General features: G+C 57.4%; 1 protein-coding gene across 20 annotated transcripts in view; it reads right to left on the reverse strand.

The window, feature by feature from the left end:
• Nucleotides 1-13,081, reverse strand: part of MYO18A (myosin XVIIIA) — a 106,646-nt gene that overhangs the window by 39,700 nt on the left and 53,865 nt on the right. For 7 of the 20 annotated variants that reach the window (XM_005583300.5, XM_005583299.5, XM_045375188.3 and 4 more), the window contains 13 exons: nucleotides 8,421-8,508; nucleotides 8,109-8,215; nucleotides 7,810-7,986; nucleotides 7,267-7,480; nucleotides 6,891-7,033; nucleotides 5,624-5,724; nucleotides 4,680-4,743; nucleotides 4,346-4,490; nucleotides 2,839-2,850; nucleotides 2,067-2,243; nucleotides 1,754-1,844; nucleotides 1,302-1,494; nucleotides 406-492 (listed from right to left, as the gene is read on the reverse strand). In XM_005583300.5, coding sequence (XP_005583357.3) covers nucleotides 406-492; nucleotides 1,302-1,494; nucleotides 1,754-1,844; nucleotides 2,067-2,243; nucleotides 2,839-2,850; nucleotides 4,346-4,490; nucleotides 4,680-4,743; nucleotides 5,624-5,724; nucleotides 6,891-7,033; nucleotides 7,267-7,480; nucleotides 7,810-7,986; nucleotides 8,109-8,215; nucleotides 8,421-8,508 — 1,599 coding nt within the window. Of the gene's footprint in view, nucleotides 1-405; nucleotides 493-1,301; nucleotides 1,495-1,753; nucleotides 1,845-2,066; nucleotides 2,244-2,838; nucleotides 2,851-4,345; nucleotides 4,491-4,679; nucleotides 4,744-5,623; nucleotides 5,725-6,890; nucleotides 7,034-7,266; nucleotides 7,481-7,809; nucleotides 7,987-8,108; nucleotides 8,216-8,420; nucleotides 8,509-10,470; nucleotides 10,615-11,787; nucleotides 11,881-13,081 lie in introns of all 20 variants that reach the window. The other 13 variants (XM_045375192.3, XM_065531142.2, XM_065531140.2 and 10 more) reach the window with 7 other exon arrangements.

Here is a 13,081-nt window from a genome sequence, read left to right on the forward strand (position 1 = left end):
GCAGGGAATGACTATGTCCTTGGGGTCTGGGCCCTCACCACCTGGGGCTGGTCACCAGGGCTCCTGGCAGACACACTGGAGGCTCAGCCAGTCACCAGCTGGGGCCTGAGCCTCAGAGGCTGAGAAAGGAGATATGCTTTCCTGCCTGGCTGGGACACCCGTGGGCTGTGGCTCCCCAGGGCACTAAAGCAGAAGAAAGTGCCACCTTCCTGGCCAGACTGCGTGAGTGCTAAGGGGCAGAGCCCCAGCGCCATAGAGTAGTTGGTGTCTGGGCATGACTGCTGGACCCTCCCTCAGCCCACAGTGGCACTCCTGGCAGCAGCTCAGATGGAGAGGGCTCCACCACAGGGAGACGGGTGGGAAATGAGAGGAAAGGCTCTCTCAAACCCTCTCTGCAGCTCCTACCAGGGACTGATGGGAGGCCTGGTCCACAGCAGCCACAGAGTCATCCGTGGGGGACTCCAAGTCATCAAACGCCAGCTCGATGTTCTCCTGGGAAGGAAAGCCGAGCAGTACTGAGCATGGGGGTCACGTTGTGGGGAACAGCCCTGTGAGCAGGCTGGGAGGGAGCTCTGAGATCTGCAAGGCCAACCTCCTTCAGTGCCGTGCAGGAGCTCCCTCCGTCATCCCAAATGAAACGGCTCCCAAGGCAACACACTGTATTTTTTGCACAGCTAAAATTCTCAGAACCTCTTTTTATCCTAAGCCAGAGTCACATTCTCATTACTCACATCAGTTGATTAGGCAACACAGAGCAAGCCCACTCTCAATTTCACACAATCATCCTTGAAACACTTGAAGACAACTGCCATTTTCCTTCTGAATCCTTTCTCGCCCCAAATAAATATCCTGACAATTCACTCAACTCATTTCCAGATGAGGCAGGATTTCCAGTTCTCATCCCATCAGGGACACCCTTTTACAGAAGGCACTAAGTCATCATCTGTCACCCTCACAGATCAGGGAAGGGAGACGGGAAGGCCAGGCCCAGACACACTTGGAGCAGGAACCACACAGTGGCAATCACTGGGCCTGGGAGGTGCCTCAAAAGAGGCCAAGGGCGGTCTCCTCAGGGCCCTCAATGCACCTGTAGGCTTCCTGGAGAGTAAACTCTCCACCAAGTGAGAACGTAGCCAAAGCCAGAGGCCAGGGACAAGGGGGCAAGGAACGACTGCTGCTCCAGAGAGTGCAGGAGGACAGAAATGGAGAATAAGGTGGTGCCTTCTGCATCCACAGATGCCCTCTCTAGGGGTGCCAAGGCCAGAATCTGAGGCCAGGTGAGGCCCAGGCCCTAGAGCTACCTCCTTGTATCTTTCCAACTCCTGCACGAAGGTGCACTCGTGGAAGAGCCTCTGCAGCCGGTCCTGGGTGTAGTTGTGGCACAGCTCTTCAAAGGAGGCTCCACGGGCTGACCCACCCTGCTCAGGGTTCTGGAAACCCGGGGTGTCGACAATCATCATGGAGCAGAGCGAGTGCTGGCTGGACTTGAGAGCCCTGGATAGGGACAGCCTGGGTCAGAGCCCCGCTGGTTGGCCTCTGGCACCAGGAAGCCCCACCCTGCCCCAGCCAGACTTCCATCCCTGCCCAGGTGCCCAGGACCCTGGAGGGGAGGGCGTGCTGGCCTTGCTCATAGCCCACAGTACAGGGAGACCCTGCTGGAGGAGGCCGGCTCTGCCTCGGCCAACCAGGCACAAAGGCATCTACTCCACCTCTGCCAAAGCAGGAAAAGCCCTGGGTCCTGCCTGGCACTCACCTGTTCACCAGGGAGACGAGAAGGGTGAAGAGCTCGCTGTAGAGGCCAGCCGCCATGCCCTCAAGGCACTCCAGCGCACTCAGTTTTGGGCCTGTGGGGCAGGGGGAGCAGCGCTATCTCCTGCTCTGCAGGACTCCCCACCTGGGTAGGCCCCTGACCTGCCCAAGGCCCAGTCAGCACGGGGCCTGGGGCAGGGCCTCTGCCACTGACAGAGCATCTGTTCACTCCAGCAATCCCCTCCAGCCCCAGGGATGGCAGCAAGGCCGGGATGAGGCCTCCCGCTCACAACCATCAGCCAAGGGACAAAGCGTACCTGTCCCATCTCCCAGGCCACTCTCCTCGGGGCCCTGGCGGAAGGAGGTGGAGCGCTGCAGAGTGCCACCCTTGTGCTGGTGCTTGAAGATGGCTGAAGACAGCTCCTCCAGGCTACAGCCCAGTAGGTACGCAGCCTTCTGGGCCCACTCATGGCGGGCAAACTGCTTGCGCCCAGCTGTGGAGTGGAAAAAGGGATCTGGCATCCTGGGTCTTTTTCCTTAGGCCAGCTGATGACGTGATGACCAGCTGATGACTATGCATCTTCTGGGGGCAAAAACCAGCCCTGATGACACCTGATGGGCTTTAGGCAGAATAGGGGCAGCCAGCAGTGGCCAGCATTTCCTGTGTTCCATGGGGATGGAGAGAATGAGCAGGTCCTAAAGTAGGCGGTAACTCCACATGCTGCCACCGGAGGGCAAGAAGCCGGTTGCAAAAATCCCTTTTCAGACGGCTCAGCTCCAGGGGTGCCCAAGTAGGGGAAGGGCGGACGAACCAGCCCACCTGGGATGGGCACAAGAACCCTGTGTGCCTGTGGGGGATTTATCTTGAGAGATCGCTCATGCCTCCTCATTCCCTGGGTGCATTAGAACCCTCCCTCTTGCCCCCCTGGCATCTGCCAGTGGAGACCACAAACACCCACTGATGGCCCAACAGTGGGGAGGCAAAAAAGCCGCAGGGGAAAGGGAACAGCCCGCACAGACGTATGTGCCTCAGCCAACATGTGTCTAATCACGGCAATTAGGGAAAGCTAACAAGAAACAAGGTTTTACCTTCAGCAGCTTCTGTAAGGCAAAGGACCAGCATGCAGCATGCAAAGAAAAACAGTGTGTTAGCAAACAGTCATCAACGGGGCTCGCCGCCTCGAAGGGACCGTGGGGCGGGGCTGTTGTGAGGATGAGCAGGCAAGAAAACACAACCACAGTCAGACTTGGGACAAATGCAAACACACACACACAGTCTCCAGGGAGTATGTCTGTGGGTGTAATCACACTGACACACACAGAAAGAGACCCACAAAGACATTCATGCACATGTGTGCGCGCACACACACACACCCTGGAAAACACTGGAAGCTCTGAGGCGCTAACAGACATTGCTCGACAAGGTCCCTGTGCTGACACCCGGAGCTCTCTGCTTGCAGCTGGGGCTGGGTAGGTTAGAGGAAAGCTAGGCTTGTCACCTCAGAGTGAAGCAACTTCCCTCAACACACAGCCACACGCCTGCCTGCCTGTCCGTCCTCCACATTCTCGAAACAACTTCCCTAACCCAGAGCCTGGCTCCTCCTGGGCAGGGATGCCACTTCTTGGGGTCGCACGGAGCCTCACGCCCGGGCATCCATTCCTCCATGCACCCACCACCCGCCAGGGCTTTCTCACTCCAGCTGAGCAGCCTGGGGCCCTTCACATCCCAGAAGGGGACAAAGCCAAAGCCCAAGGTGCTGTTCAGCACTAGCATCCCCTTTCCCTAAACTGTAGAAAAAAGGGGTGAAGAGGTGCTCAAATCGCCACCCTCCAACGTAAGTCATCTTGAAGGATGGAGCAGAGCTCCTCCAAGCCAGGCCAAGTCCCCAAGCGCAAAGTGCCAAAGCTGCAGCCCATTCGTTACCACGGTGCCTACTGCCCCCTAGTGGCCGCCACCTTGACATGCAAGAGGAAGATACGCAGCTACCCAACCAGTGGAGAGAAGGAAAGAGGACTGGGGAAAACTGGTCTCCGGAGGCCCCAGGAAGCAAGCCCACCCTACCCCACCCCATGGTGGGCATCCTGAGAGGTTCCAGGATTCAGATCCAAAACTGGCAGGAGAAGCAGCTACTCCTGGGACTCCAAGACACCCCACAGCCTGCAGGCTCCCCTTTCATTCTCAACTCCCGGGGTTCTCCCCAGACCAGTCCTCTCCGCAGCAATAGAACAAGCCCAGCCCCCAGAAAGTCCTGGGCAAGCACCAAGACAGGGCATGGCGGCCCCTACACCCCAGGGCGGGGCCAAGGTCAGTTACCCGCTTGCTCCTCGGGGGCCTCTGTCAGGAAGGGAACAAGAAGGAGAGTTATTCCAGCGGGGCTGCCCTGCCTTAGTGTCCTTCTCGTCCCTCAGCCTCTGAACCCCAGCCCTCCATGCTTCCTCACAGTGCCCCCCGGGGGGCTGAGAAGAGGCACAAGCAAAAGAGGGGTGTCTCAGAATGGCTGAATCTGTGCTGGGCAAGAATAAACTGGGAGTGGGCAGGGCCCCTAAGAGATCTCCCAGGGGACAGGCCAGCCTACTGGGACCCACTGCAGGTTACCTTTGGTGGCTCCTGCAGCCCCCAGGTGGTAGATGGCAGCCAGAATGAGCCAGCAGGCCTTCTGTTCATCGGGGGAGATGCCCAGCACCTTCATGGCCGCCTGCAGCTTACTAAACTGCTGAGCTGCCTTCTGCTTTTCCTCAGGCTGTGGAGATAGATGACTTCAAAGGGCTGTTCCTCCCAGCACACCCCCATGAGAAGCTGGGCCCTCAAGACAAGGCTTGGGTAGAGCCAGCAGCTGGAGCTGGGCTCCCATTATTCCCACGGGACCCATGGAGGCTTTTCCTACCCTCCAAGGCCCAGGGCTGCCAACCCAGACCCACAGACCCCTCACCTTGGCCAGTGGCACAATCCCAAACACATTGTTCTCTGCCAAGTGGTTGAGGTGGAGCTCTGTCCTAGGGGTATAAATAAGGCGTCAGCACGGCGCTTGGTCCCCATGCCAAGGCCATTTCCCCCCAGGGTGGAGACAGACAGACTCAGCTTCCAGACTCCAAATTCTGTCTGCCCATCCTCCCATCATCCCCGACTGGCAGGCCAGCTGCCACTGCTTTCCTAACTGGCCTGGATGCCTGGTCAGGGCACCATTCTCCTGAGTACAGGCCACCAGACATGCCCTGGTAAGAGGATGCAGCCAGGCCCCCAGAAGGGAGCAGGGAACCTGACCGAAGGGTGAGTCCAGCCAAGGCAGAGACCATGCCCTCAGTTACAAGAAGGGCTAAAGAGGACAATGGCCTGGGGTTGCTGGCTCAGCCTCATCATTTATCTTTTCAGTGAACACACAGCAAGTCTGAAGGTCTAAAGGGAAGAGCGTGGCAGAGGTAGCCAACACGGGGCAGGAAGGGCTAGTCTGGAGGCCACTGGAAGAGGCATGGGCTTTTGGCCCCAGTGTGGACTCAAATACCCCTACCAGTCATGCGATGGTAGGCAAGTCCCCAACCACCGGCACCTCAGTGAGCTTTGCTTTCCAGAACTGGCTTCATGGGTAATGGAGATCCTAGCTAGGCCCTGGAAACACTGAAGGGTTTTCTGTTCCCCTCCCACATAGCCAGGCCCCAGTACCCAGGACCAGGGAGTTCCTGATAGGCAGGGACTACATCTCATCCGTGTCACCGTCCCTGGGGCCTAGCTCAGAGCCTACCACATAGCAGACATGCAATGACCAAACAGTGCAGGACGTGATCAAGTGGCTTTAATTCTGGATGCAATCAAGGTCCAGGAGGCCAGTCAGCGGGCTGGAGCTCATAGCACCCTTGTGTACCCTCTGACCCATCTCACCTGAGGGTGCCATCCCCACAGGCCAGCAGGTAGTAGAAGATGTTGAATGTGGCCTCACTGGCTGGGCGCCGAGCCACACGAAGCTTCTCCAGAAGCATTGTCTGTGGCACAGCATGGAGGTGTGGGTAAGCAGGGCAGTGCCAGATCAAGTTTTTCCCACCCCACATCAGAAGGAATCAAACCCATGGTCCTCTAGGCCCTGGGGAACAAGCAGCTGCATTTTTTTTTAAGATTTGAGATAGAGTCTCACTCTGTCACCCAGGCTGGAGCAAAGTGGAGTGATCTTGGCTCACTGCAACCTCCGCCTCCTGGGTTCAAGCGATTCTCCTGCCTTGGCCTCCTGAGTAGCTGGGATTACAGGCATGCACCACCACGCCCAACTGATTTTTGTATTTTTAGTAGAGATGGGGTTTCACCATGTTGGCCAGGCTGGTCTTGAACTCCTGACCTCAGGTGATCCACCCACCTCAGCCTCCCAAAGTGCTGGGATTACAGGCATGAGCCACTGCACCCAACCTACATCTTGTTTTTTAATTCTTTTTTTTTAAGATAGGGTCTCGCTCTGTTGCCCAGGCTGGAGTGCAGTGGCACAATCACAGCTTGCTGCAGCCTTAACCTCCCAGGCTCAAGTGACCCTCCCATTTCAGTCTCCCAAATAGCTGGGACCACAGGCATGCACTACCACATCTGGCTCAATTAAGCAGCTGCATCTCATTCCCAAGGTGCTCAACCAGATACCAGATCCCTCTAGGATCAAACTGGGGACAGAAACCAGAATGAGGTGGAAGAAGACAGGCCCAGCTCCCAAAGGGGCCCTGCCACGCTGCCCAGCCCCCAGGTGCCTGCCTTCTGGAAATGGGAGCCTGTGATGAGGTATTTAGCATGGGAAAGAATCAGCCTTGGCTGGGCCTTACTTTACTGACAAGCCGGTCCTCTGCTAGGTGAAATTGGCCCGAGAGAAGCCCCAAGCATGAATCTCAGAAAATGGGTGTGAGGCTGAGGCCCAGCAGTAGAGTGAGGACAACCCCAGGGTTGGGAGAGTGAAGCGAACTGGGCAGAAAGCTGGACCAGGCCCCATCCAGGGCAGGAGGCCCTGAGGGCAGAAGGTGATGCCTCCGGGTAGCACAGGGCAAGCCTGCCTGTGCCTGGGTCAATTTTGTTGGGGTAGAATCCCAGGAAAATGAGGCACGGGAGACAGCCTAATTTCTAGGTCATGAAATCACGTGGCCCATCTCCTACTACCCCGAGTCCTGGGCAGCACTCTCACCTGAATGGAGGCTGAGGCCACCTGGCCAGCTTGGTCAAAGTCCAGGGAGAGGATCTGGGAGAAGCGGGTGGCATTGCCGTTCATGATGGTGGGGCTGTTCCCAAAGGCTTCCAGGAGGGTGTACAGAGCCTGCCACTTCTCCACTGCAGAATACAGGCCCAAGGGGACATCAGGAAAGCCAGGGGCAGCTCATCTCCCAGCTAGGAGCTCCAGAGGTATGAAGGCTTGGGGCCATTCACAGAACTGCCCATGGACAGAGGGGTTTCAGGGGGATGGAAAGGCCAGGGAGAAAAAGAGCTGGCACTTAAGAGGGTGCTCTCTCCTCACTCCCCTCCCCTCACCCCACTTTCAGTTTTCTCCGTTGTTCTTGCCTCACCAGAAAACACCTTGTTCCCGCTGATGCCCGCGATGGTGGCCAGGTACTGCACCAGATGCTGGCAGCTGGTGGTCTTGCCACTGCCACTACTACCCAGGAGGATGATCGACTGGTCCTGACGGCTCATCAGCATCGCCCTGTATGCGGTCTGGGCCACGGCATAGATGTGGGGTGCCATGTCCTCCCGCCGACACCCCTTGAACATGTGCATCACCTTGGGCAGGAGAGCAAGGGAGAGAAGGGGTTGGCTCTTAGCTGATCCCATTAAGACATCCCTCACCACTAAGGTCCACATCTTTCTGGATTTTCCCTCCTGTAGTGCCCAGGGATTCCAAGGCCATGCATGGAAATACAGAAGGTAAGTCCTGGACTCCATCAAAGGTTGTGGGGAGGTCCTGTCCCCCATCTCTTGAAATGACTCCTCTTCCCAAGGTCAACTGTGAGAGTGGATAGGAGCCCAGTGGGATGCCACAGGGGAAGGGCAGAGAGCCAGGGCAGGGGGTGGGGCCAGGAGTCTGCAGGGTAGCCTTGAGGGTGCCGCACCTTCTCGGAGTACACAGCAGGGGCCCCACGGGGGCCAAGAACCAGCAGGCTGGGGCCAGCATACGTGTGCAGCAGGCTAGCGCCATAGCGCTGGCGCAAGGTGTGCAGGACACTGGACTCATTGAGGTACACCAGTGAGGCCAGATCCTCCAGACGGTCGCAGGAGGGAGCATTAGCCTGTGTGGGAGGATAGGCGGGTGGGCACTGGAGCAGCAGAGCCCATCTCTGCTGCCAGAGGATGGGCCTGCCCTGCCCAGAGCACTCCTGAGCCTCCTTCCCCAACCCAGCCCCCTGCCCACCTTCTCCACGTCATCTTCGTCCACATCCAGGATGGCCCCATCGTGGTCCAGCTTCACGCGCACCTTCCCCTCAGGCAAGCTGAGCTCCTCAGATTTGAGTTGACTGGCTGCAGGGGAGGGACAGACAGCTGGGATGGGCCAGGGAAGCCTCTGCTACTCCACGTGGGAACTTCTCGGTCCTGCCCTCCTCCCCACTGCATCACCAGCCTCTCGCTCACTGCTCAGCCCTCACCAGATGCAGAAGGCACATTTGCTGCCCAGCCCTGAGACCAGAGAGTCCTGACATGTGCCCCTGGGCACTCCAAGACTCACCCAGTGAGAAGCCGTCCCTGTGGACCAGCCACACCTTCTCCGTCTCATTCCAGGCCTCCTCCGCTGCAATCTGCTCTTCTGTCTTCGCCTGTCAGCGAGAGGGAAGAATAAAAGGCCCTGCTATAGAAGACAGGGACAAGGACAGCAGGAGAGGGGAGACAAGTGAGAGCATAGGCTTCGAGACAAGCCACTGGGCAAGGAATGAGTTAGGTGACAGACACAGAACACAGGGACATCAGAGGTGTCTGGGAAAGAGGGTGGGGAAGCCAGGAGGCAGGGGTGGCTCTGAGGAGCCCTGAGGACAGGACACAAAGGCTAGGGACCATACCATCAGTGAGGGTCTGGCAAGACAGGGACACAGGGAGCTTGTGCCCAGGAGAGAGCAGGCCCCAGGAAAGCAAATCACCAGGTTCTCCCTCAGCCACCCTCTACCCCTTCACCCTGCCAAGCCCGGGAGATCAGTGTCCTGAGTCCAAGGCCCTAGACCCTGGCCACAGCTACTAGGATCTTCCGTGCCCAGCTTCTCCCTTCATCCAAATGATAGGGCCTCCTTTGCCAGGCTGGGAGAGGGCATGTCCTCAGATCTCAATAGGGAGTTGCCCGGACTTCGCAGTACAGAAGGATAGGTGGGCTCGGAGCCCTGGCCTCAGCCCTGGCCCTCCCGTCCAGAGGTTGCTCTACCTGGGCCAGGGGACAGTACCCGGGTACACACACCAGCCTCCCTGCTCCTTCTTCATGCCACCATCAGCAAAGACCCCTGTCACACAGACCTAGTGGACGTGCTAATGCCACACAAAGGCACGAGGCAGTGCGGCCAGAGATATGGGGTAGGGGCAGCCCTGCTCGGTCAAACACAGGGAGAGGCTTACACATTATACAGATGGACACGGGAGTGGTGTAAAGGGGCTGGGAGCCCCCAGAGGCCTCAGGAGGTCACCAACTCAGAAATAAGCATTCATAGGTACTGACAGGGTGTGGGCTGTCAAATCTGGCACCCTCTAAGAAGGACATTTGAACTGGGAAGAAACGGTGTCTGGGGGACCTGGGGAAACAGATGAAGGACCCAGGGCCCAACGGGCTCCTCTTGTGTGTGGGTGAAATGACAGCAAGGTCATCCTGTGCCCCAGGTGGGGGATGGGCACCCCAGTAGCATGGACCCACCCTTGGGTTAGCCCAGGTCCCAGCTGTGAGGCACAATCAGCCTGAAACCTGAGGCCCAGGCGTGGACACTGCCTGGGTCCTGACCCCCTGAGTGAGAAATCAGGAAACGATAAGGAAACATAAGAAGTATGTTCTTTGTTACATTTCTTGGAGTTGAAAGAAAAGGAGATGTGTGCTCTCCTCCCAGGTTGGCTTCTGGCTTTAGCAGATCCCTCCAGTGCTGGATGGCCCTTCCCCAGATTGGAATAGGAGGGCTGGGCTGCACCAGTGGCTCCCAGATCTCTGGGTTTCATGGACCCATGAAATAACTCTTTGAATAGGAGGATCACCATGTGGCTGGCAACATTTTGGTGTGTTAAGTGAGGACATTAAAAAGGCTAGTTCTTTATATTTGAAGAACTATAACTTTATAAAAATCATTACAATGTTGTAATTTTTTTTTTTTTTTCCAAATCACATAAGACAGGGGAGACCTTTGTGTTGAATAGGCACCAGGTATTTGGGGACTGATGAAGAAGGTGACATCATAGCCTGTAACTAACTCCTTTAAAGTGTATCTGAAAATGGGTTTCTCACATTGGCCAGGAGGTGGAGACAGAGAATGTCTCATGTTCAGGCATGGGCTGGGAAGACGGCAGGGATTCCGCCTTTTCAGCTTTCTCTCTCCAGAGAGAGCAGAGTTGAAACACCTAGAACTCAACCAGATCCCCCTTGGGCTCCAGTGGCTGAGAACCACATGCCACATGGGCCTGACTTGAAGGGCGACACTCGGTCTAGATGCTCCCCAGGGGCCTGACACAGAGCTGCACCATCTCAAGCTCCTGGCACTACCTCCCGCTGGGGTCCTCCCAGACACAGGGTGGGAGCCTGGAGGAGAAAGAGGCCTTACACTCCAGCAGGAGGCCCGAGCACAGACGCCAGCCCAGGTGCAGGCCGGGGGCGCTGGGTGGTCACCGGAGGGAGCGGAGGACTCCTGAGTGGGGGGAGAGCACCCTACCTGGCTGTGGGCACGAGAGGCGGCCTCAGAGTCCAGCTACCGACAGCAAGCAAAGGAGAGAGAGAGAAGAAGGGTGAAGACAAGCAGACCACTGGCACGTCCCCTTTAGCAAGCACTCCTGAGTCAAGTGGGCCGGCACGCCCTGGTTGTCCAAGGCTCGGGGTGAAGGTGGGGGTTTGGTGCCAGGACCTGGCCTGAGCAGGTGAAGTACACCCAGTCAAGGATAGGCCAGGAAGGTGAAGAGACACTAGTGACCATGAGGCCTCTCAGAGGACATGCTCCTCTAAGTCATTCCCAGTGGCCTGGGCAGGAGTCTGCCACTCTGCCTCTGGCCACAGTCTCTCCTGGGCTGACCATCCAGTCTGTTCTGAATCAGGCTTCCTCTTCTGTGTGTCTACCAGGCCAGGCCACCTCACTACACCCAAGGCCTGGGCCCCCTGCCAGCCTCCTGCCTTATCTCCAGAGCATTTCTCAGCCTAGCTCCCCTGTGGCCACCAGCACAGAGCTGTTCCTTGCCTTCTAACACAGCCCAAGGGTGCCACTCCCCAGGTCAAGGGCTGCGTTCAGAGCTGTCGCCCTGCACCTCTCATAGAACACAGCTCCCAGCAGCTTCCAGTCTAGAATCTCTTCCTCAACCCCGACACACCCTACAGCACTCCCACCTCTGCCAGCCAGGCACACCGACCCCATCTAGATCCAACCTGGGGACCACTTGACAGCTGCCCAAGAGCCAAGGTACCGTGGGCAAACCCTGTGGCCAGCCTTGACCTCTCTGGTTACTTAAAGCCCTGCAAAGCCTTTCTGGGGAGGAAGGCGAGTCAACCAGAACTTGGATGTTACCTGTTAGAAATGGGCAAGGAGTTAACAGGCCCCACCTGGGTCCGGAGAGCCAGGACACCAAAAATAGTGACAGCACCCTTCCTTACCACCCGCCAGGCCCTGCCACCAACACATGTCCTAGAGGTAGGACAATGTGGCCAGAGAAAGGGACTGGGCCCTGAGCGAGGAGAGGTGCCCTCCCACATGCACAGCGCTTTGGGCTCTCTGGAGGAACCACTCTCCCCAGAGCACTTCTCTCATTTCTTCGAGAGCCCGACATGAGGGCCCACAGGCTGCCACGGAGCCACCTTCATGGTCAGCGCGCCTACAGACACACACAGGGTCCTGCCGCCAGCCTCAGGAAGAGGGTGGCCAGGGACTGGGACCCACACACAAGTGGGGCATTACAGAAGCTGTGAAGATCCTCTCCAGCCGCTGGTGGGCCTCTTCCACGGGGGTCAGCTGGACCTTGGCAGCTCCTGCCTAAAGGTTAAACCACTATTAGTCCCAGCCCAGAAACGGCGAGGCCACAGCATGCAGAGCTCCCAGCCCAGGAAGCCACTGGGACCCACCAGGGAAGGGGAGCAAGGTCAGGGAGCAAGCCCCGCGGCAATCTGAGTTTTTAAACTATCAGATTAGAAAAAAAGAACAGTTGCCTGGGAGTTCTGGGGTTATTTCTTCCCACCTGCCTATCTTGAGCACCAAATGGCCCTATTATCCCACTTGCCCTCTGGACCCTGTCCCAGGCCCAGGTGACAGGTGGCTAAACTCCAGGTCAGGGCATGTCTCAGCTCCCAACTCCTCCCTTGTGAGAGGAGGAGGGACAGGGAATCCGAGGGGAGGGCAGCCGCCCGGGAACAGGACCACAACACTCCCCACCTGCTTACAGGCTCTCCAGAGTGACTGACAGTTCTGCCCATACCCTGCCCAAAATGCCCATGCCAGCTCCTCCCTGTGAGCAGGAACAGGCACTTCCCCGATTCACAGACTGGGCCAGGTGGGTGGGAAAAGCAGCGGCTGGCTTTTCTCTAAGTGCTGCAAAGCCCATGAAGAACGGGGAGCAACAAGGCTCCTCAGGTCCCAGGAGTTAGCAGTCAGGGAGGGGCCTCAAGGCCTCTCAGGCTGTTCCCCCACACCCTCCAGACTCCTCTCCTTCCAGCCAGGAGGAGCCTGCAAGAGCACAGGGAAGTAGTGGCAAAACTTGATGCCCCTCCCCCACACCCTGGGAGGCCTCAGCAGGGTCCACAAAAGGGAAACTTGAAGAGAACTGTCCCCAACTCAGAGGCCAGCCAAGAAGGCAACACTTTCCAAGGGAAAGAGGCTGGACTGACCTTCCCTCCTGCTTCTCAGCCTCCTGCCCCCACCCAGAGAACACTTTCTGGGAAGACAGGATTGTCCTATACCCCAAGGGGCCCACTATACCCATCCGCCATCCAAGCTCAGGGCTCCTCGAGTCCTGCTGCCAGAGGGTCATGCTGGCCAGGCCTAAAGGAGGCAGTGACGGCAGTGAGCGCACCAATAACAACTGTTACTAGCACCACTATCAATGCTACCATTTATGGAGCACCCACCATGCCAGGGACCAGCTTGGAGCATTATCTGTATCATTTCTAATCTTCTGGTTACTTAAAACCCTTATTATCCCTTATTTGCAATTCCAAAATCCCAAAAGCCCCCGAAAGAA

This window comes from Macaca fascicularis, chromosome 16, assembly GCF_037993035.2.
Source record: "Macaca fascicularis isolate 582-1 chromosome 16, T2T-MFA8v1.1".
Taxonomy (NCBI): domain Eukaryota; kingdom Metazoa; phylum Chordata; class Mammalia; order Primates; family Cercopithecidae; genus Macaca; species Macaca fascicularis.